Source organism: Myotis yumanensis, unplaced genomic scaffold (genome assembly GCF_028538775.1).
Source record: "Myotis yumanensis isolate MYYU_CA2020_CCGP unplaced genomic scaffold, mMyoYum1.0.hap1 SCAF_3, whole genome shotgun sequence".
NCBI classification, from domain to species: Eukaryota; Metazoa; Chordata; class Mammalia; order Chiroptera; family Vespertilionidae; genus Myotis; species Myotis yumanensis.
Genome location: NW_027223754.1, coordinates 8,177,713 through 8,198,920, shown reverse-complemented (window position 1 = coordinate 8,198,920; position 21,208 = coordinate 8,177,713). Strand labels below are relative to the sequence as shown.

The window sequence follows — 21,208 nt, the reverse complement described above, 5'->3', positions numbered from 1 at the left end:
ACATGCATGAGACCACAAGTTATGAAGCTTGGGCCTTCCTATCCCCCAGAAGTCTTCAAGGATGTGGTTTGCTTTTGCATTTCAATGTGGGAGTGGCCCAAATGCCTCTGACCATCAAGTGCTCCTTGTGCCAGATGCTGGCTATGGTTCTAGTCTGGGAACCACTGACACTCATGTTCGCTGAGGCCCTGCCCTTGCTGCCCCCAAGGGGAGTCTGAACTGCACTTCCTAACCCAGCTCACATGGGGAGCCTGTGGTTTGACTCGGGGAGGGGGGGTTCACTCACCATCTTTTTTTTTTTTTTTTTTTTTAACAAAACTGGGAAATTATATGGCCACAATGAAGAAGTGCACAGCAGAAGAAATAAAAGGCCCATAACCCTCCCTGACTCACAGTCTTACTGATTTCTGAACATTTGATTGGGGTTATCTGCTTAGTTCACCCTGTTTCTTGAGCAAAACTGACACCCCCATCCCCACCCCCAATCTGCAGATTATATCAGAAGTCCAGAAGGCCAAATTTGAAGGTTTTTTTATTTATTTAAGTGGGCAGTCCTAAAAATAGGCATGCGTGCTTGAGTAACCCAAGAATTAAATCCCCGGCTTTTGAAATGGCTCGATTTCTGTGGCGCAAGCAGATGTTTTGAGTCCATTTGCTACCAACGTGCTCCCCAGCACTCAGCTCCAATCCCTCGCCCCTTGTGGGTGTGACCAAGGTCCTGACACCTCGTGTTTGCGTGCAGCGTTTTGCTCGGGAAGCATGGCCACATGCGTGCGCATCGAAAATGGATCTTTACGGGAACATGTCATTTCCAGAGCAACACATTTCAAAGCACAAATGGTGCTGCTTGGTCTCCGCCACCCCTAATTCATCCCGTCTCTTCTTGTGAAATTACGGGGCGTGCCACACAGTCAAGAGGCAATGCGGCCTTTCCCCCTCTTTCCCTAGGCCTAAAATTGGCACAGAACCCATGTACTGCTTCATCCTCAAACATCAGCTAATTCTTCTAATTGCTAACTAGAATAATAAGAAATACCTTGTCCTCAGGGTATATTGTTGAGAGGATGGCTGTACCTGGGATATAATGAACTCCTTTAACTTTGGTTTGACTGTTTCACCTCCACGTTTCCCAAAGTCCTGAGGATTATATGCCACCAAAAAATTAACCCAACCGAAGACTTCTTTAGCCAGAAGTCTATTATCAAATTATACTCTACAGCAGGGATTCCCAAAATGAACTTGGGGAAGTTGACCTGTCTTGAAGGGATATGGTCACCACATATCGAAAGCTAAGCTTAATCTCTTTTCTCAAACCCACCCCCAGGTCCCAGTCTTCTGTTTTTGATAAAATGGAAGCACTGTCTTCTCAGTCCTCCAACTCTCCCTTCTTTTCTCCACATACAGTTCCCGCGCCCACCTTCTCCCTATTCCCACGTGCCGCTGCCCTAGACCAGGCCCATGGCTGTGGATGTCCCCAGTCTCTCCCCTCCTGCTCTGCGCACTGCTCACGCTCCTTGTGGATTTCTCTCTCACGCATCACCCATCGTCACCACTTCCCTGCAGGGACCTTCAGGACTCCAGGCGGTGGTTCTCCCACTTGCATGTGGATTTGGGATTTCTCGGGGGGGGGGGGGGGGGGGGCTTTCTGAGCCACAGCCCCAGAGCTTCTCATTCGGGGGATCTGGCGAAGGGCTAGTGACATACTTTTCTTACAAGGGCAGTGCATCGCCCTGGTCATCCTTTGAGGCCTCGGCTCCAGGGTGAGCCGGGCTCCATAGACTCCCAGCTGCTCTGGTCTATTCACTCTGACTTCCTCCCTGCTCTTGGGCTCAGCCGGTGCTCATTGGAGCCCCTTAGGTCACGTAAGGACATGCATCAGGCTCCTCCAGAGCGAGCTCTGTGTCTTAGCCCCTGATTCTTATCTTCTCATGGTTGACAGGTGTGGGCACGACTCAGCAGAGGGCCTGGGGGGAGTTAGGGGGCCTGGATTTTTTAGACAAAACACTGAGCAGCGTCAGCAGGCCCTCCCTGTGGAGGCCAGGCTGCCTGTGCCTCCAGGCCCCGGTGCAGGCAGCTCGGCCAGGAGGCCTTTGTTCACGGCAGAGGCTTTTCACACCTCTTCCTCCTCTTAGCCTTTTCTTCTTCCCGTTCTCTGGCATTTAATTCCCCATCTCTTTTCTCTTCCTCCGGAGTCACGCAGTCACGATGCCCTGCGTCTTTTGGTGGCTTCCCCGGGTTGAAGAGGTTTCTGAATTTTCTTACTACAAAGCCACAAAATTGCTTCTGAATTTTAATCTGAATATTGTTTGTAGCAAAGACATTGGCTAAGAAGGACTGTTATTGTAGTTAGGGCATGTAAAAGGGTGTCTGAGTAAGAGTCTACATACTCATATTTTACAGGAAACAGGGAAGTTGTAGTTTAACTAAAAATAACCCTGGACATGGACACATGGTATCCCCATTTTATAGAAGGGAAAACAGGCTTAGCAATTAAGCAATAATGACGCATGATTGTATTTCCATCTGTATGCACACGGAGAATAACTGCTTTGCTTTCTAAAGTAGTGTGTTGTAGTTACTAACTATATTTGGCACCGTGGCTATAGGTATGAGAAAGTTTCTGCCAAGTTAGAGAAGAGTGTGTGAAGATAGGAATATATGACTGGGTGATATTTACTCCAGAAAATTATTAGCAGTTTTAGTTTTAAATACACATATATAGCGCTTAGTGGAAACTGAAAGAAGGTATATAAATGTAAAAACATAGAAAAAAGTCTGGAAGGGACTCACCACACTGGTAATAGGGGCTAGTCATTTTTTTTCCTTGGTGTTATTCAAAAATTTTTCACTCTGTAAATGACAACTTGGAGGGGAGGAAAGAGAGCGTGTGGGAGGAGGCGAGAAGAATTATAATTAAAAACAACAAGAGCCCAGCTGGTGTGGCTCAATGGTTGAACGTCGACCTATGTACCAGGAGGTCACGGTTCCATTCCTGGTCAGGGCACCTGCCCGGGTTGTGGGCTCAACCCCCAGTAGGGGGTGTGCAGGAGGCAGCCGGTCAATGATTCTCTTTCATCATTGATGTTTCTATCTCTCTCCCTCTCCCTTCCTCTCTGAGATCAACTAAAAACTATACTTTTTAAAAAACACAACAAGAAAAGGAATCCACCCAAACATGTTACCTTAGGGAGGGTCTCCACGTGGTTCTTCCCACCAGCTCTGCCTGCACAGCCGGTCTGCTCTCCGAGACCCAGGCCTTGTGCCTCTTCTTCGCGAAGCCTTTCCTGTCTCCTTTCTTCACACCTCAAGCCAGCAGCAACTTCTCCCACGTTTGAGCAGTCCTTTCTCGTGGTGCTAGAAGTCTTGGTACCGTCTGTCTGATTTCCCCAAGACAGTGTTTCCTGACCACTGCAACTGTGAAGGCCCCTCCCTGGAGTTAAAAGGAATTGCAGGCTCTGGCATCACAGTAGCTGACCTTCGACTCCTCAGTCTCTAAGGCCCGCTTGGCGTTCCTATGGGTATCTGGACCCCTTGCAGTGTCTGAGGTCCCGAGGGCGCAGCAGCTCACAGGGTGAGAACAGCTGCCCCTGAAGATGACTGGGCTGCTGGTGAGGAGTCTGCTGGGCAGGCGTGCTCACTGAGCCAGCGGGGAAGACAGCGCAGAGAAGGGCACACCGCGGCACCAGCTCTGCGTAGCTGTGAGTGCGCACGACACACGTGCACAGACGTGTCTGCACATCCTGCGTCTTGTAGCCGATGATCGTAACTGGCAGATGCTCTGAGAAACCGAAGTTCCCAGCCAATTACAGTGCAGTTGGCAAAGGGAAACAGTGGAAATGATCGCAAAGAGCATATGGTCAACTGTACCTTAATAAAAAAATAAAGACTTTAGATAACGTGTGGAAGCGAAACTGAATGGCAGTTCGTTTCCCTAAGAGCCGACACAGGCTGGGTCCCCTGCCGCACCCTCAGTTCCGTTCATTCAGCAAACACCGCCTGCTCACGGGGCAGCTGCTCCCAGGGCCCTGGGGGTCGAGGGCGGGCACGTGAGTCTGTTCCTTTTAGTGCTTTCTTCTCGCGTGCTCATCTGTCTGTCTTTCTCCGTAGGGCAGTGATGGCGCTCGGAGATCCACGCTCCTGGACAGTGACGAGCCCATAGCGTATTTCTATGATGACGTCAGAACCGTATACGAAGGTTTCCAGAGGGGCATCCAGGTGTCGAGTAAGCACTACTGAGTTTACGTGCTGACGCTTAAGGATTCCATTCAGGAGTGGCCTTGCTTCGTGTCCCCCAGGCCTCCCTCTCCTCCCATAACCCCTCCGGAGTGAGTCCCTGCGCTCCCTGGCCCCTCCGCACGGTCCCTGTGGCAGCAGAGCAGGTTCCACCGTCAAATGTGCTCAGCAAGTCCTATATTTTACAGTCACACGCACATTAGCTCATTATGGGCCAACTTCTCTGCAGTCCCAAGACCTGCCTACCTGGGCCTGGCCCAGTGTTTTTCAAAGCTCTCGGTCAGGAGACTCGTATTTTAAGAAATAAATGCTGACGTCCCCAGGAAGCAGTGTTTATCGGCGGCCCTGGGGACATGGGGCATCCCTCAGTTACCAACGGGGCAGCAGAGACCCCATGCCCCACACCTGCCCTCCCTTCCAGCCCTCTTCCCGGCTCCTCACGGGGCACTTCCCCTCCCCACCCATCACACAGCCTGTTCTTCCTACCCCAGCCCAGGGCACTTGACATAGTCCTACTAATCCTCTAAATTCAGGTTGCATTTCTCCTTTTCTCTAACACCTTCCTGGGCTATCATCTTCCATCCCCTTCCTTCAAGGGTGGTGTCGGCCTCCCCCTCCCAGCATCCACACCTGTGTTACCCGCCTCCTTCCATCCCGTCAGCGCTGCTCCTTGACCAGGGCAGCCATCTCTTCTCTCGGCACCGACACAGCCTGGCACACATGCTCTCTCCCCCCACCCCTCTTTTGCTTTAGTCTTCACTTTTGCTTGTTCCAGGTTCCGCTCTAGAAATGGTCCTCGGGGTCCACACTTTATTGAAATCTCTTGGCGGTTAGACTGTAATCTCCTTACGGTCACGGACTGTGGTGCTCTTGCCCTCCGTCCCCCACATGCTGCCTGTGACCTGTGCGCGAGCGGGGCCGTTGGCTTTTACTTGACCCTGGCAAGTGGGACTCTGGGTTCACTGTGTCGCCCCAGTGTTCCTGCAGCACATTCATTAAGCCCCACTATAAAGGGAAAGCAAACGTACTCCTAGATATTGAATTTACAAATTTCTTCAGAGTTAGTATCAGGGTAAGGGTTTGTCTGTGAGAATAAATAGAAGGTAGATCAGCCTAGCATAAGGGCACATGAAAAAAAATATATGTATGTCTGTGTGTGTATGTGTTATTTACCACTACCACAAAGCACATATGTGTGTAATTACACATACATTGTTTCCGCTGTTAGCAGAGGATGGGATTCTTCTAGGAGGATGGGGGACTTACGTCATACTCCTGAGTGTGCCCTGATGTTAAGACAAGTCACGTAACTTTTGGGGCTCACTTTCTCTACTGGGAAAATGAGGGACTGACATGAATGTTTTGGAGAAGTTGAAGAAAAGTAAGCTCAGTGTTTTAGCCTATACTGATCGAAGGGGTTGCTTTCCAGGTTATTTTATGCTTCTTTCTTTCCCCAGAGGAGCTTTTTATTCCAGCTTTGACTCCCCGAGGCTACCCTAAGGTTGCCCTTCCGTAGGAGAGCGTGACCAGAGCTAGAGAGTTGGAGTTTGCTGAATGACGGCAGAGCCAGCCGGGAGCTTTTAGACCTGGTGTTTCAAAGCTGTGCCGGGCGCGGTTTGCAAAGATTGCGTTCCCTGTGTCAGTGCTTCCCATCCCCAGCTGCACTTCAGGGTCATGGGCGGGGGGGGGGGGAGGGGGGGGGGGGCGGGGAGGGCTTTTAAAAAATACTCAGGCCCAGGCCCCATCCATGTCCAATTATGTCAGGAATGTTGCTAGCAGGGCCTGGGTATAGTATGGATTTTAAGTTCCCCAGCTGAGCCTGGGGCTAACTATGCTGTTTGAGAGCTAGAATCCCCAAACTTTTCCTGTGAGGGGCCAGATAGTAAATGTTTTGGTGTTTGGGGCCATCTGGTCTCTTTTCAACGGTTCAGCTGCAGCCTTAGATAATACGTAAGGGAATGAGTGAGGCTGCGTTCCAAAAAGTGTGTTTACAAGAGCAGGTGGCAGCCCTGATTGGTCCGGGCTGTAGATGGCCCACCCCTTTTCTTGAGGAATAAAGAAATATTATTTCTTATGGCCAATGTATTTTCTTTTCCATCTGAAAACATCATCTGGTGGAACTTGTGTTTGGCCGGTCTTTTTTATTCTTGGCAATGACGTTGACTACAACGTTATATTGGTTTCAGGCATACAACACAGCGATTCCCACAGTGAGTCTGGTTGACACCCATCACCTCACATAGTTACAGACTTTGTTTGCTTGTGATGGCGACTTTTAAGATCTGCTCTCTCAGCAGTTCTCAAACACTCAGTACAGTTTGGTTAACTGCGCTCTGTGCATTACCCCCGGGACTCGCTTATTGGCCCCTGGCCGCCGGGCCTTTATTGCAGCCTCTGAGGATTGAAGAGGCTCTGAGAACAAGGCCCCTTGGCACTCTCTCCTGTGTTGGTCAGGACGGCCTCGGAGCCAGGCCTCAGGACAGCCTGAGTCCTCACGACGGGATTCTGGAACCCAGGCGCGCACCCCACTTCTCAGGGCCCCAGAGGGGGCCATGCTCTGCTTTTCCTCCCCCTTCCTCCAGGTCCCCACCCCAAATATGAACCCCTCAGCTGGCTCAAACAGAGAATGGTGAAGCCAGATGTCTTAGGTCTCAAAGCGGAAGTGTAAGATGCCGCGGTCAGAGGGGAGATGACAGAGCTTCCGACTTCATTCCGATGCCCCGGGGAAGGAGCTGTGCAGGCCCCGCTCACACCACTGGTGGTAGAGCCTGGTTTCCTCAGGACACATTCCTGTGTGCGGTCCACTCTGACCGTCTGAATGTGGCAGCTTTTCCCAGGTGAATTAGCCTTTCCTTCAACAACTACAGCTGAGCATAAAGTTCGCTTGGGATCCACCTGTAGAAAGGAACGTGTGTAATTCCAAATGTTAGTGACTTGGATTATATTTATTAGTGAGCTAGCCTTTAGCATGAATAATTAACATAATTAATATGGGTCTTTCTTTCTGCTTATTAGGTACCTAAGTGGGAATCAGGACACATCCTGCTATTTTCTAACTTTTGCATATGCCTTCTCTCCTCTCATTTCCTCCTCTTCTGTCCCATTTAAGAAACAAAATAGAAATAAGTAAACAAGCAAAAAAAATCAAACCAAAACCCAGGGAGAATTGTTTCCCATCTGAACTCATTATTTCTAATCTGAGGACCACTAGAGTCTGCCGAAGACTGTGTGGAATGAGGTGGAATACAACTCGAGATGTTGATGCGTGTTACACCCACTGCTTTCTCCTTTTGTAGATAACGGCCCTTGCTTGGGCTCTCGGAAGCCAGACCAGCCCTATGAATGGCTTTCCTACAAGCAGGTGAGTTTTCTGGCTCTGTGGGCGCCTTGCACAGCTGTAGTGGTTCAGTTTATGGGTTCTGGGAGCCATCGAATGTTCGGGCAGGAAGGTCCCTGCAGAACGTATGTGCCTCACTAGCTCAGAGCTTTAGGATAAACATGCAGCATCCTGATGGGGAAGTCTGACACAAAGATTTGGGGAAATCTAGTGAAGTGATTTAGCTCCGGGTTCAAAGTACTTTATCTTTTTTATTTATTGATTGAGAGAGAGGGAGGGAGAGAGAGACATCAATTTGTTGTTCCCCTTATTGATGCATTCATTGGTTGATTCCTCTATGTGCCCTGACCGGAGATGGTACCCGAAACCTTGGTGTATCAGGATGACGCTCCAACCAACTGAGCTATCCGGCCAGGCCTTAAGCGCTTTATTTTGCAACCAATGTGGGTGCATTGTGGAGTAGAGCATAATTTTGAAGATAAAATTCTAGAAATGTGTTGAAGCAGGTAACTCCCCCCTAAACCCGTGGTCGGGTAGGACTGCTGCTCTCTGCCGTGAGAGGTTCTAGAAGAATTGAGAAGTCCCAATATAGAGTAACCCTCAATTTGTAGATGAGGAAGACGGGTCCCAGAAAGGGATAGGCTCGCCCCTGGTCCCAGCTGGTTAGTGGCAGAAGCAGGGCCAGAAGTGGGGTCCGTGCCATCTGGTGTGGGGCTCAGCAGTGCGTCCTGGCAGCGTGGGTCCCCTGCGACATGTAACCCCAGGGCCACCATCAGCAGCCGCACAGAGACACACCTCATGATGGTGTTCATCATGAATGCCAAGGACGCTGGGACTGCCAGTTCTCACTCTTGTCCCTCCCCACGTGCGGCTGGGTCAGTAGTAGTTTGTGAGTGGCAGGTAGCAGAGCAGGAGGACACTGACTGTAGTTGTAGTTTTATCATGATTCCGATGAGTCCACACGCCCATGCTTCTCCGTGGTCCCAGGGGAGCCTGCGGACCCACAGGAGCAGCTGGCAGTGGTGGCCTGGCTGCCTTTGTCCGTCCGTCCCCCCCCGCCCAGCGCAGCTGCCAGGAAGTGCTCCCTGCTCCCGGGGCGGGGCCTCCGGGCCTCCGTGAGCACACGCAGGCTTCCTCCTTCCAGGCTTTGTGTGGACATGTGGTTCGCAATTACTGTCGTCCGGGGTGTGTATGTGGAGGGGTTGTCATTAGGAGCCACAGAGCCAGCTAAGGAGCCAAGCTTCATGTCTCCCAACACCAGTGCACAGCGTCCTTCCCTTCCCTCATCTGAGGGCCAGTGGCTTCCAAGGCTTTGCCTGGGTATCTGGAGCGAGAGGGCCAAGAGGCGAGAACGGTGGCGCCTGGATTGTAGGCGTGACTGGACGGAGTTTGCTGTTTTGTTTGCCTTCCCAAAGCCAAATAATAGTGTTCAAATAGTACTTTCTGAGATCCCTCCTTTTTGCATGTGGTGCAAGGACAGTGTCTTATGTTGCACATGCAACATTGCTGATGGCCTCAGACCTCAGCATCCTCAGGTGCTTTCTGGGTTACCTGTGTCGCGTTACCTACAGCGGTGTTTTCCCACATGACTTCTCTCGTGTGTCGGCGGGAAGCGAGAACTCCCCATTGCAGGCTGGGTTTTTCTGACACCGGACTCACCTGACGCCAACTTTGGGTTCGTACATTCCCGGTTTTTTTTCACTACCTGGGGGCTCTGACCTTTGGGGGCAGCAACCCCTTTTGAAGAAAAGTACGGACCCTCTTTCTAGAGACAGAAAGTCACGCATGTCATCCCAGGGAGCTCTGCAAACACTGCAGGCACGTCCCAGGCTCCCGTCCCTCAGTGCCAGCCATGGTTGTGAAACAGCCACGGGTGTGCTGGTGATTAGCACCCTAGTGTCACCCTCTGCCGCTCACCAGTGTGGCTCTCATCCCACAGGAGGGCCACAAAGGCCCTATGGGCAGAGCCAGTCAGGTGCTGGGTACAGTAGGTGTGCTTGACCTCCGACAGGTGTGGGCGTGAGCTCAGAGCGCTCCTGAGAAGAAAGGAAAGAATTCCAATTTTAAAGATTTTAAAAGCTTTTTTTAGTTAATTTGGGCAGGAATGGGGAGAGGGTGGGCAAGTATATAGTCCTGCCTCATTTTTATAAATCCACCTCTTTTTACTTGGTTGTCATAATAGTATGCATTTTTGTGTATGTTTACTTAGGATTGTTGCACATATTCTAAGTTTGGTGTGGTTTCCGTAATTGTAACATGTACGCGCTGTATGGCATTTCCCAGAGATGTGCATCGGTACTTAACCCAGCCATGGCTTTCGGCCCCTGCAGTTTGGTGACTTTTCAGGGATGGGGAGCGTCCAGCCCACAGGCTGTACAGGCCCTCGGAACCATTTGGTCTGGCCCTGCCAAGACCAGATGATTAGTAAATTAAATGTTTGACCAAATACAGCAGGCTAATTTTTAAGTTGATATATTTGTATGGCTCGCAAATTATGTTATAAATATCCAAATGTCTGTTGGCAAAAAAAAGGGTTTGCCACCCCTGCAGGTAATTTTGAAATACATGTCTTTGTACATAAACTTTTATAAGCCTCCCTTTAAGATTGAATTATTTCCTAAGCATGAAGTCTCAAGAATGCTATTGGAGAGCCCAATGAGAAGAACTTCCTTATTTTTTTAAAAAGATCTTCCCCAAACTTGCTGTTTCTGTGTTGATACCAGATGACAAGTTTTGGCTGCTTTGCTGCTCTTTATAAATACAAAAAAAAAAAAAAAATTCTGCGTCCCTGTATGTCTTTTATAATTTGATGGGAGTTTGTAAAACTGGAGTCTGAATGGGCCTGGGTGAGAAGCCCTGCCCGCGGCTGCAGCCGTCGCTCTGCTGGAGGGCCCGTGAGGTCTGAGCTCGCAGGAGTGAGTCCTGGTGAGGAGGCTCGTGTTGCTCAGAATGTGTCCCCGACGGTGCCGGTGCCCTCTGCTCGCACCTTCTCTGTGCGGTGCTGCTCTGCTGTCCGAGCTCCGTTCCTGCGGTCGGGCCTGAGCTGTCGCTGGTTCTCCTCCCGCTCCAGGTGGAGGAGATGTCGGAGTGCGTGGGCTCGGCGCTGATCCAGAAGGGCTTCAAGGCTGCCCCCGACCAGTACATCGGCATCTTTGCCCAGAACAGACCGGAGGTAATGCCCGGCTTGCCCCGCCCACGGTCAGCCTCCCGGTGCCCAGTCCCCCGGGGACCTCCAGGCCAGCCAGTGGCTCACTGACCTCCTTCCTGCTTTTAATCCTGCAGTCCCCGCTCTTGGGATCTCCTTGCCTTTCTGTCCATCTGTCCAAATTGTGCTGCTCTTGCAAGGGGCAGCTCAGTTACCTCCCCAGAAAGGTGGCCCTCAGGGCTCTGAGTCACTGGCTTGTCTCGTTAATTATCTTTCACACTTGCCTCAGTTCTCCCAGCACATTGCACCTCCTTTGAAGCAGGGCCTAGTATTTGGTCCTCACTATGAATCCCTCGGGCCTGGCTAGAGCAGTAGATGCACTTAGAGCTAGTGTGGTCTCCGTGGAGTGTTCCATGATGACGTATTGTGTTCTCTCCCCGCCCTTACCGTTTGTTTAGTGGGTGATCATTGAGCAGGGATGCTTTGCTTTCTCCATGGTGGTCGTTCCCCTCTACGACACCCTGGGAACCGAAGCAATCACTTACATCGTCAACAAAGGTACGTTGTGGTCTTTGGGCGGACACTGGCCTCATTGTTAGATTCAGTGGTTTACATTGGCCTATACTTGATTTGAAAGGGGTTTTATATTTAAATGTCCATCTACCTTTAAAAAAATTATACAGTCAAGCCCATTTTCCAGAGCATCTTGCTCATTGTACCTCTTGTTCTCCAGCTGAACTCTCCCTGGTTTTTGTGGACAAGCCAGAGAAGGCCAACCTGTTGTTGGAGGGTGTAGAAAACAAGCTGACCCCAGGCCTTAAAGTCGTCGTCCTCATGGACTCCTATGGCAGCGAGCTGGTGGAACGCGGCAAGAAGTGCGGGGTGGAGATCACCAGCATGAAGGCCATGGAGGTGAGTCCTGCCCTGCAGGTCTGCAGGGATCCAGGGTCGTCTGGGCGCAGGTGTGGCATCCAGTGGACCGCACCGGCTCAGCGCTGGCTGGCTGCCTCAGCCGTGAGCGATACGGAGCAGAAACTCCTGTCCCGAGTGAAAGAGAATTCCACGTGCACGCCCAGAGCTACTGTCCCATCTACAGCGTCCTCTCCTCCAGCGAGTTGCAGGGCTCACCCGTTTGTTCCAGAGCCCGACACGCCGCGCCAGTGAAGGCGGAAACGTGACGTTCACTTGCAGGCAGGGACTGAGCTTAGTGCCTCTTTAGGCTTTAATGCCTTTCACTCTCTGATTTGTGTCTAAAACGGAGCCAGGTATGGACATCCGCCTCCTCATTCTTTTTCCCGAATTGCTTTTGTAGAGGCCTGGTGAGTTCCCAGCATGGATGTTGGATTTGGCTTATTTTCATACTAAATTTCTTCAGATTCACATTCATCACAACGTTAAAGTAACCACTCTGGGAAAATGAGTGCGGCTCACACTGGAATTGCCTGTTTGGCATCAGCTCACGTGAGAAGCTGATTCTCCCCGTTGGCTCGGAATTAGAGTTCAATCCTGAGTTGCAGGCAGGAGGAGGACCTGTGTGTACACATCATAGCAAGTAATAGGCTGAGTAGAGTCAGCAGTTCCCTTTCTGAAAACCTTATGTGCTTTCCTGGATCTGTTAAAAATAGGGTTTAAAATTTATGTATGGTTTTCTATAAAGCATCAAGGCTATATTAAATAGGATCTATCGACCCTTTCCTGCGGAACTTCAACTTCAGAGAGAAACTGTCATTTGTTGTAACAGAGCCTCCTGCCTCACTCACAGACATACACACTCACACTCACACACTCATACATTACACACTCACACATCACACACTCACACATCACACACTCACAGACACACAGACACACACTCACAGACACACATACTCAAACTCACACATCACACACTCACACATCACATATCACACACTCACAGACACACATACTCACACTCACACACATCACATACTTACACAGTACTCTCACATTCACAGACACACACATCACATACTTACACAGTACTGTCACATTCACAGACACACACATCACATACTCACAGACACACATACTCACACACATCACATACACGGTACCCACACATTCACAGACACACACATTACACTCACAGACACACATACACTCACACATCACACACACATCACACACACATAACACACTCACACACATACACTCACACACACATCACATACTTACACAGTGCTCACACTCACATATTCACAGACTCACACTCACAGACACACACATCACATGCTTACACAGTACTCATACTCACATTCACACACACGTCACAACTCGGAGACATACAGACACACACATCACACACACACATACATTCATACAGTCATAGCCACACATGTACTCACACATTCACTCTCACACACATACGCACAGCAGTATGGAGCCTGAGTCCATAGGAGCCAATAGATATATTGTTAAACTGGGTTGTTTTACTTGTAATCCCCTTTCATAATAATGTAATCTCTTTTTCCCCATTTCCCCTTCTCCCTAACCACCCCAACACACACACACACACACACACACACACACACACACACCCCGGAATTTTTTTTGTCTTTTTTGACTACTATATGATAAAGAAGTAATTTTAAGGTTAAAAGTGTAGATGGGTGAATGCAGATTATAATATAAAATTTATATTAAAGTCCTTATTTATAGAAGACATTGCTTTATACTTACCTGTGTAAGATGATTCATATTTTGTTTTTAAAAATTTTGTGAGCAAAAGATTAAGGTTTTAAGAAATGAACTTTTCTTGGCCTTGTAAAAGCTTAAGTTTATTGTAAAAGTTATTACTTGTATCTCTAGTTGAGATATACCTCTGTTGATTTCATTGTTGTCGTACCTTTTTAAATGTAAGTATAGTTGGTATACAATATTATGTTAGTTTCAGGTGTACAATATAGTGATTGGCATTTTTATACCTTAGCATGTGGCCCCCACTAATTGTAGTAATCACCTGTCAACACAGACTTATTTAAAATTAGGTTTATGGCTGATCTTGTGATCACGTTTATATTACTATACATTTATGTGAGATCAAAAATAGAAATATTGGTATTTGGAATGTTTGCATTTTATCCAATATTTTATTATAAAAATTTTAAAACATGAAAATAAGTTGAAAGAATAGTACTGTAGATGGCAATGTACCCACCAAAAGTCTACAATTAACATTTTGATGTATTTGCTCAATCACATGTTTGTCGCTCACTCTGTCCCTCTATTCATCCATCAGTCTTTTATTTAATACATTTTCAGCAGGTTGCAGATTTCATCACCCTTAGAACTACAGCGTGCTAATCATTAACTGAATTCAGTGTTTCCTTTGCTTATGGCTCTTCTTTTTTGGCATTTGGAACCTGAAGATGGCAGCTTGTTTACTTTTATGATGACTGTGCTTTCTTCTAAATGGTCACATAAGACAGGTTTCAGGCAATGAAGCTTTCTTGGCAAATAGTGCACCAGTTTGGATAACATAGTTCTGTTGGTGGCCATAATGGCACCAGGTGTTGGATCTGTGGGGTCAGACCGGACCTGGGTTCAGCAACCTCTGTACTTGAGTTCTAGGAAAAAATTCAGGGCCACGACTAAATACCAAAGAGAATATTTATTTAGAAAATCACAGAGGAGGAAGAAATGAGTCAGGAAACAAGTTACAGAGGCAAAAGAAGGGCCCTGGAGCTAGGAGAGAGGAAGGGAGGGCAAAGGGCCTGAGGGGCGGGGAGGAGACAGGAGGGGGGAGCAGGTGTGGATGTACTTACTCCCTCCTACAGCTTTTAAGGGTGGGATTTCAGGGGCGGTCCCAGGGGAGGGTCTCATAGAATATTCATCAGCTTTTCAGGTGTGTGCTTTTAGGGTCTCTACTGATTGCTGGCAGGCAGGGGGCGTAGTCCAGTGCAGCTGGTCCTGGGGTCAGCAGCAGTCCTGGGCGGGTTTTGCTGCTTTTCTGGGCCTGGAGCTGAAGTACTAGTACAGCTGAGGCCTAGACATTATGTCTTCTAGGGAGGAAAGGCCAGGGCGTCCAAACCGCAGGACCAGGATCTGCTGCGGGAGGAGAGGTCACCCTGGGGGTGAGGTCCTTGATTTTCCGGTTTTGCCCGTTGCTAGGCCGGGCTTTCTGCCCTGGTGAGTTTCTGTCCTTGGCTCACCGACCTTTCTCTGTCTAACTGCCTACCACAGTTCCCAATAAACTGAAAGCTAAATTGCGTATCACTACTGCTTATTTGACTTAATATCAATTTTTGAAGAATTAGGGATCTCAAGAAGTTGTGTAAGAATTTTGAGTAGATGAGTAAGAATTTAGATCTGATGAAGATTATTTTGGGGAAAAAAAGGAGGGAATTCTCATTGATTTAGTTCTTAGTTGGCTTCAGTTTGAATGTTAGTATTCCTGTGTTTAGTCAGCAATCTGCTATGTATGTAACTTATAATGAAAAGAAGATGAAAAACTGTTGGAAACTGCGCTGGACAGAAACTCACTGAGGCCTGCGCACACCCGTGTGATTTTTATTAATCTAGGTGTGCTCACTCAAGTGGTTCAATTTCCATAGGAAAAGAATATACAGCGTTCATTTTAAAATTAATAGAGATTAGCCCTCGCTGGTTTGGCTCAGTGGATAGAGCATTGGCCTGTGGACTGGACGGTCCCGGATTCGATTCCAGTCAAGGGCACATGCTCGGGTTGCGGGCTCAATCCCCAGTAGGGTACGTGCAGGAGGCAGCCGATCGATGATTCTCTCTCATCATGATGTTTCTATCTCTATCTCCCTCTCCCTTCCTCTCCGAAATCAATAAAAATATATTTAGAAAAATAAATAAATTAAAATTAATAGAGATTAACGTTGTTACAGAAACTGCTTCATGCAGTAAACTGACCAATGTCACAGTGAACCCTTGGTGGGAGCAGCTGCTGGGATGCGCAGAGCCTCCTGAATGAACCCATCCTTCTTTTTAATCCTCACCTTCGTTGTTAATCCTCACCTGAGGATATTTTTCCATTGATTTTTTAGAGAGAGTGAAAGCCAGAGGGAGTGACAGAGAGAGAGAAGTACCGATGTGAGGGAGACACATCGATTGGTTGCCCCCTGCATGCACCCTGACCCAGGCTGCGGATCGAAGTATATGCCCTTCACTGGAATCGAACCTAAGCCCCTTCAGTCTGTGGGCCGACACTCTAACTACTGAACCAAACCAGCTAAGGAGAATCTGTCCTTTGTAACCTTCACGTCCATTCTGGAGCGGCCTTAAATCTTCCATCCAGGCCTGTTTGATAATCAGAAGTTCCCAAGTCTTTTCTCCACTCCTCATCGGGAGTACGGTACTTGGGCTTCTGAAATGGCTGGCACTGAAATCTGCACACTGACTCTCTCTGGATGAAGGTGTTCGCTAGGCAGATTGGGTGAGCAGGTACCTTGCTGTGCTCTGGTTTGGGGACTGGGCTGAGCATCTACAGCTAGTTCTTTGGTGACGGTCAGGAGCTGGGTTTTGTGGAAGGTCAGAATAGGAAGTAGGGGCCAGGAAATCTATCATAAAACACTCTGATTCCTGTCTTTTGAGTAAATCCTATTGCAAAGGCCATCCTAATACCATTTACAGAGCCTTGTGTAAGAGAGATGTCTGGACAGTGGCTTCTTGGAGCCGTGGGCATGTCTTTAGGTTCAGGTTGACTTAAGTTGCCGTAGTTGACGTAATAGGAAATGTATGCTGTCTTTGAGCAGCTGCCAGTGAGTCCCACAGCGAAGTCAGGTGGAGGGATTTGATGTGACCTTCTTCTTTACATGGAGAAGAGTGTCCGTTTAAGATGTTTTTCTCTTTTTTATAGGACCTGGGAAGAGCCAACAGGAAGAAGCCCAAGGTAAGACTGTCAGGCCTGCCCAGTCCCCTGGCATTCCCACTATCTAGTCTCCTCGGAGACAAGCAGGAATGGTAGGTGACGGGTTATGGCTCACAGTTGTCTGTTCTGACTCATGCCGTGTTCTTCTCCTTCTTTAATGTGCTGCAGCCTCCAGCACCTGAAGATCTTGCAGTCATTTGTTTCACAAGTGGAACCACTGGTAAGTTTTGCAATGGACTTGCTTCTGAGTGGTACCTGCCAGTGTGTACTCCTGCCCCCTTTGGAGGACGAGTTACTTCGGCGGACTGAAGGCAGAAGAGACAGAAGTAGTTCAGACACTGTCTTCTTGTCACTCTGTGAGACACTCTCAGAATCTGAGTGTCATATATTTCCTCAGCCATTTATTGAAGGTGACACTTCATCCATTGTCCTGAGACAAACTGTATCGGTGATTTACAGAAATACAAACAAACTCCTGGTTTTTCTTCTCTTATTGCCACACACCCTCCAAAATTTGCCCATAGCAGTAAAGGTTGTTTACGATACTAAGTTTTGTTGAAAGGATTGCAGATCGCTCAGGAATTGACGTGACTCAGCATTTGGCTTTCCTGGATGTACCTGACTCTCAGGCCCTGAGGCCCTAGCTATGGAGGGTTCTCTGTGTCTGTCGTTGGTTTCTGGATGGAGTTTCTGTCCTCTGACTTTGTTTGCTCACGTTGTTCCTCAGGCAACCCCAAAGGAGCAATGATCACTCATCGGAACATAGTGAGCGACGCCTCGGGGTTTGTGAAAGTGACGGAGGTAAACTTTTGGGATGTTGCCATCTTTCTTCATGTTCATTGGTTGGCATTAGGCCTCGAGAATGAAAGGGGTAAAGGCAGGGGAGAAATGACTGTCTTGTGCCTTTATCTCCTATCCCAGTGGGGGAAAATAACTTCCTTAAGTTGGCAATGAAACATTAGATGCTGCTGAAGGTTTTGAGTTATTATTACTTTTATGGTTGGTTTGACTTCCATTTTATCAGAAGGACTAAAGCCTCAAACTTCAGTTGCTATCCAAGTGTCTTAGTCTGCGTGGGCTGCCATAACAAAATAGCCCAGACTCAGCAGCTGAAACAACAGCATTCTGGACGCTAGAAGTCCATGATCAAGGTGTAGTGAATTCGGGTTCTGGTGAGGGCTCTCTTCCTGGCTTGTAGAGAGCCGCCTTCTCCCTCTGCCTCGCATAGCCTTTCCTCTTGTGCACAAGGAGGATGAGAGAGTTCTCTGGTGTCTCCTCTTCTTACAAGGACATTGTTCCTTTTGGATCAGGGCCCCACTCTTATGACCTCATTCAGCCTGAATTACCTCCCAATGGCCCTATCTCCAAATATGGTCACATTGGGTTAGGCCTTCGGCATATGAGTTTGGAGGAAGCTGGGGCGGGGGAGAAGCCACCATGCAGTCCATAATACCAAGGGTATATTTCAAACATGCCCTTTAGAAAGTTGCTATTGAACAGCGTGACGCCTCTGTCTCAGACCCTTGGCACAGTTTGCACAATGTGCGCGCTCGGTCTCTGTGGGTTCTGTCTGTGGCAGGAGCCTGCACCTCTTGGGTTGGGAGAATGGGCATCTCTGCTGGTGCAGAAGGTCGATCTCACTGCCTCTTACACTCACACCCTCTTAGTCCGAAACCCCTCTCTTGTTATATACTTTCTAAACAGGAGCCAACCCTCACTACCTTACCAAAGCTCACTTCTCACTTTCTAATGGGCCTTCAAAGAAAGCTTCAAGTGCATCAGTGGCTCATGAGACAAATGGTTATAGAACTTTGTTTAAAGTACTGTATTATTGGGGCATTTGCAGTGTCGTAAAAACTTCTGATCATACTAATGCAGACGATGTGTTGCAATAAATCGGAAAATTGAAAACTGTAAATACCATTGAGTCTGATTTCTGATCGTCTAGCGCTTGCCCACAGAGAAGTACTAGTTTGGATGCAGGTCATCCTTGCATGAAATTACTCTCAGGTTGGGCATGTCCAGGCCACATCACGTGCTCTGGGACTCCTGTGCTCGCTCAGGACTGGCTAACGACACGAGCACTCCATGCAAACCCTCGCTGTGCCGGCCACGGGGAGCCGGGCCTGGAAGCCAGATGTCCGGACTCAGTCCAGATACAAACCTATTGCCATCCGCGCGTCAGGGGAAGCAGATCCCTGGCGCCAGCCCAGAGCTTGCATTAAACAAACCGGGTTGTATTTCACGGGTGAGGGGGGCTTTATGGTAAAGCTGTTGATCAAACTAAAATACTCCAGATGCACTTGTGCTGTAGATAAAAGGAGCTTGGAAATCCAGTTTCTTCTACCTTCTCTCCCGCTTCCCCTGTACAGCATAACATGCTGTCTTACGTTGGACTGGATCTCATATTTCCACAACATAACACGCTGCCTATGTTGTGCTGGATCTTACCCTGAGGTGGAATTGAGCTTGCTGGGTTCTAGGGTACTGTAATTTTGAAATAATTAATGATTAGAGCACACGATCCCCTCGCATCCCAATTTGGGTAAAACATTTCTTATAAAGTCCTGAGTGCATTCACTTTGTCATTAGAAATGACCCCCACCCTATCTGAGTAACTGAAGTATTGCTTTTCACTTCACTCCTTAGTGAGAAATACGTGCAGAGCGTAAGCAAAAGCCTTTTCTCCCGAGTGTCGAGGGGTCGTGTGCTCTAAGTGACGTGGGAAATGACTGGAATCTTAATGCCTCTCTGCCTGCTGGTGTCTTTGCTTACAGAACATTGTCAATCCCACCCCAGATGATACTCTCATCTCTTTCTTGCCTCTTGCCCATATGTTTGAAAGAGTTGTCGAGGTAAGGCACTGAGTTTTGTTTTCCTTGCTTGCTTGTTTGTTTGTGTTCTAAGTTGTTGTATTTTACAGAAGGTACTTGGCCTGAATGCCAGTGACACACACATTTCGTTTTTACCACTTGCACACATGTATGAGCAGCTCATGCAGGTAAGTCTGACCTCACACCGCCATCCGTACTTAGCTCTTGCCAAGCCCCGTTTTAGAAATGGTGCTAATTATTTAAAGGAGCACAATTTTTTTTTGAGTCTGAATACTTGAACTTGAATCATTCATTTTAAAATTAGAAGCTCAGACTTTTGAAGGATATGAATGTGGACATGATTCCAGAAAGACTGACTATAAAAGTCGAATTTTTATGAATACCATTCTGTAAAGGCTTCTGCTCTGTGAGAAGTCTCTGTTTTTTTATTGTGCTTGCTCATAAATGCGCAAGTTGGCTTAAGACTAATTTTTTGTCACCAAAATTCTAAGTGACCTTGGAAAAAAGCAGGATGATCTTGACCTTTGCCTGGGCTCCCAGGGCACAACTGTATGACTAGTTTAAAAACTGGCCAAGAGCCACCTTTTTTCCTTCTTGGATAGTTCTGGATTGTATTCTTTTTTTTTTTTAATGGTGTTTTTTTTTTTAATCTCTATCTTGAAAGTATTACATGTGTCCCCTTTTCCCCCCCATTGACCTCTCCCCGCCTGCCCCCTCTGGGTTGTCTTATAGGAGAAATGAGCAGCATTCCTTTATTTAGCAAGTATTTATTGAGCAGCACCCATGGCCTCACCCTGTGCGAGGTGTTGGTGGCAGAGCTGCTTACCAATGGCTCCGCCCTTGGATTGCCTGTGCCCTGTGGGATTTCCTCACCCCTGAGGACCAGGGATCTTAGCTCCCATCTTCCGGTCTTCCTCCCGCCTCCTGCACACCTCAGGAGAGCTTGCGAGCTTAGCACGAGAGGGCAAATGAGTTGATAATGGACCATGTGTAGCTGGACGTAGTGTTAGACATGTGCCTGGGAGGCGGGACACACCGACACAGCCTCTGAGCTTTCATTTTTAAGCAGTGAACCCTGGTGCCTTTCTAGTGGTTTCTGCTTTCAGGCTTGAACCATTTGACCTTCCGTTGCATCATCATTTTTAAAATTTTATTTATTTTTTTATTAATCTTCAGCTGAGAATATGTTTATTGATTTTTTTTTTGAGAGAGAGATAGGAAGCGGGGGAGAGAGAGAAACAGCAATTGGTTGCCTCCTGTACATGCCCTGACGACGGGATAAAGCTCTAACCAACTGGGCTACCTGGCCTGGGCTGTTGCATCATCTTTTTCTTGTTAAAATTTGAAAGAGGCAGACTACTTGCCCAGTTCACATGGCTCCCAGTACAGTTTGCATCTAGTAGGAAAGTATTCATGCAATAGGTTGCAGCTGAATGAGAAGCCACGCTGGTGTGACTTGTCCTCGTGTCTCAACTGCAACATATTCAGTGGCTTTTTAGAGATTTTTAGTTATCCTATATAATAAAAGGCTGATATGCAAATCGAACGGCAGAACAACTGGTTGCTGTGACACACACTGACCACCAGGGGGCAGACGCTCAATGCAGGAGCTGCCCCCGGTGGTCAGTGCGCCCCCACAAGGGGAGCACTGCTCAGCCAGAAGCTGGGCTCATGGCAGGTGAGCACAGCGGAGGTGAGTGGTGGGCCTAAGCCGGCAGTCGGACAACCCCCGAGGGGTCCTGGACTGTGAGAGGGTGCAGGCCGTTTGCCCCCTGTTTGCCCCCTCCTCCCCCATGCACGAA

General features: G+C 48.3%; 1 protein-coding gene across 4 annotated transcripts in view; it reads left to right on the top strand.

Annotated features, from left to right (window-relative positions):
• ACSL1 (acyl-CoA synthetase long chain family member 1) overlaps positions 1-21,208 on the top strand; it is a 58,517-nt gene that overhangs the window by 26,583 nt on the left and 10,726 nt on the right. For 2 of the 4 annotated variants that reach the window (XM_070408172.1, XM_070408173.1), the window contains exons 3-11: positions 4,108-4,222; positions 7,530-7,594; positions 10,641-10,742; positions 11,174-11,273; positions 11,449-11,627; positions 16,561-16,593; positions 16,741-16,792; positions 17,300-17,373; positions 19,350-19,427. In XM_070408172.1, coding sequence (XP_070264273.1) covers positions 4,108-4,222; positions 7,530-7,594; positions 10,641-10,742; positions 11,174-11,273; positions 11,449-11,627; positions 16,561-16,593; positions 16,741-16,792; positions 17,300-17,373; positions 19,350-19,427 — 798 coding nt within the window. Of the gene's footprint in view, positions 1-4,107; positions 4,223-7,529; positions 7,595-10,640; positions 10,743-11,173; positions 11,274-11,448; positions 11,628-16,560; positions 16,594-16,740; positions 16,793-17,299; positions 17,374-19,349; positions 19,428-19,495; positions 19,574-21,208 lie in introns of all 4 variants that reach the window. The other 2 variants (XM_070408175.1, XM_070408174.1) reach the window with 2 other exon arrangements.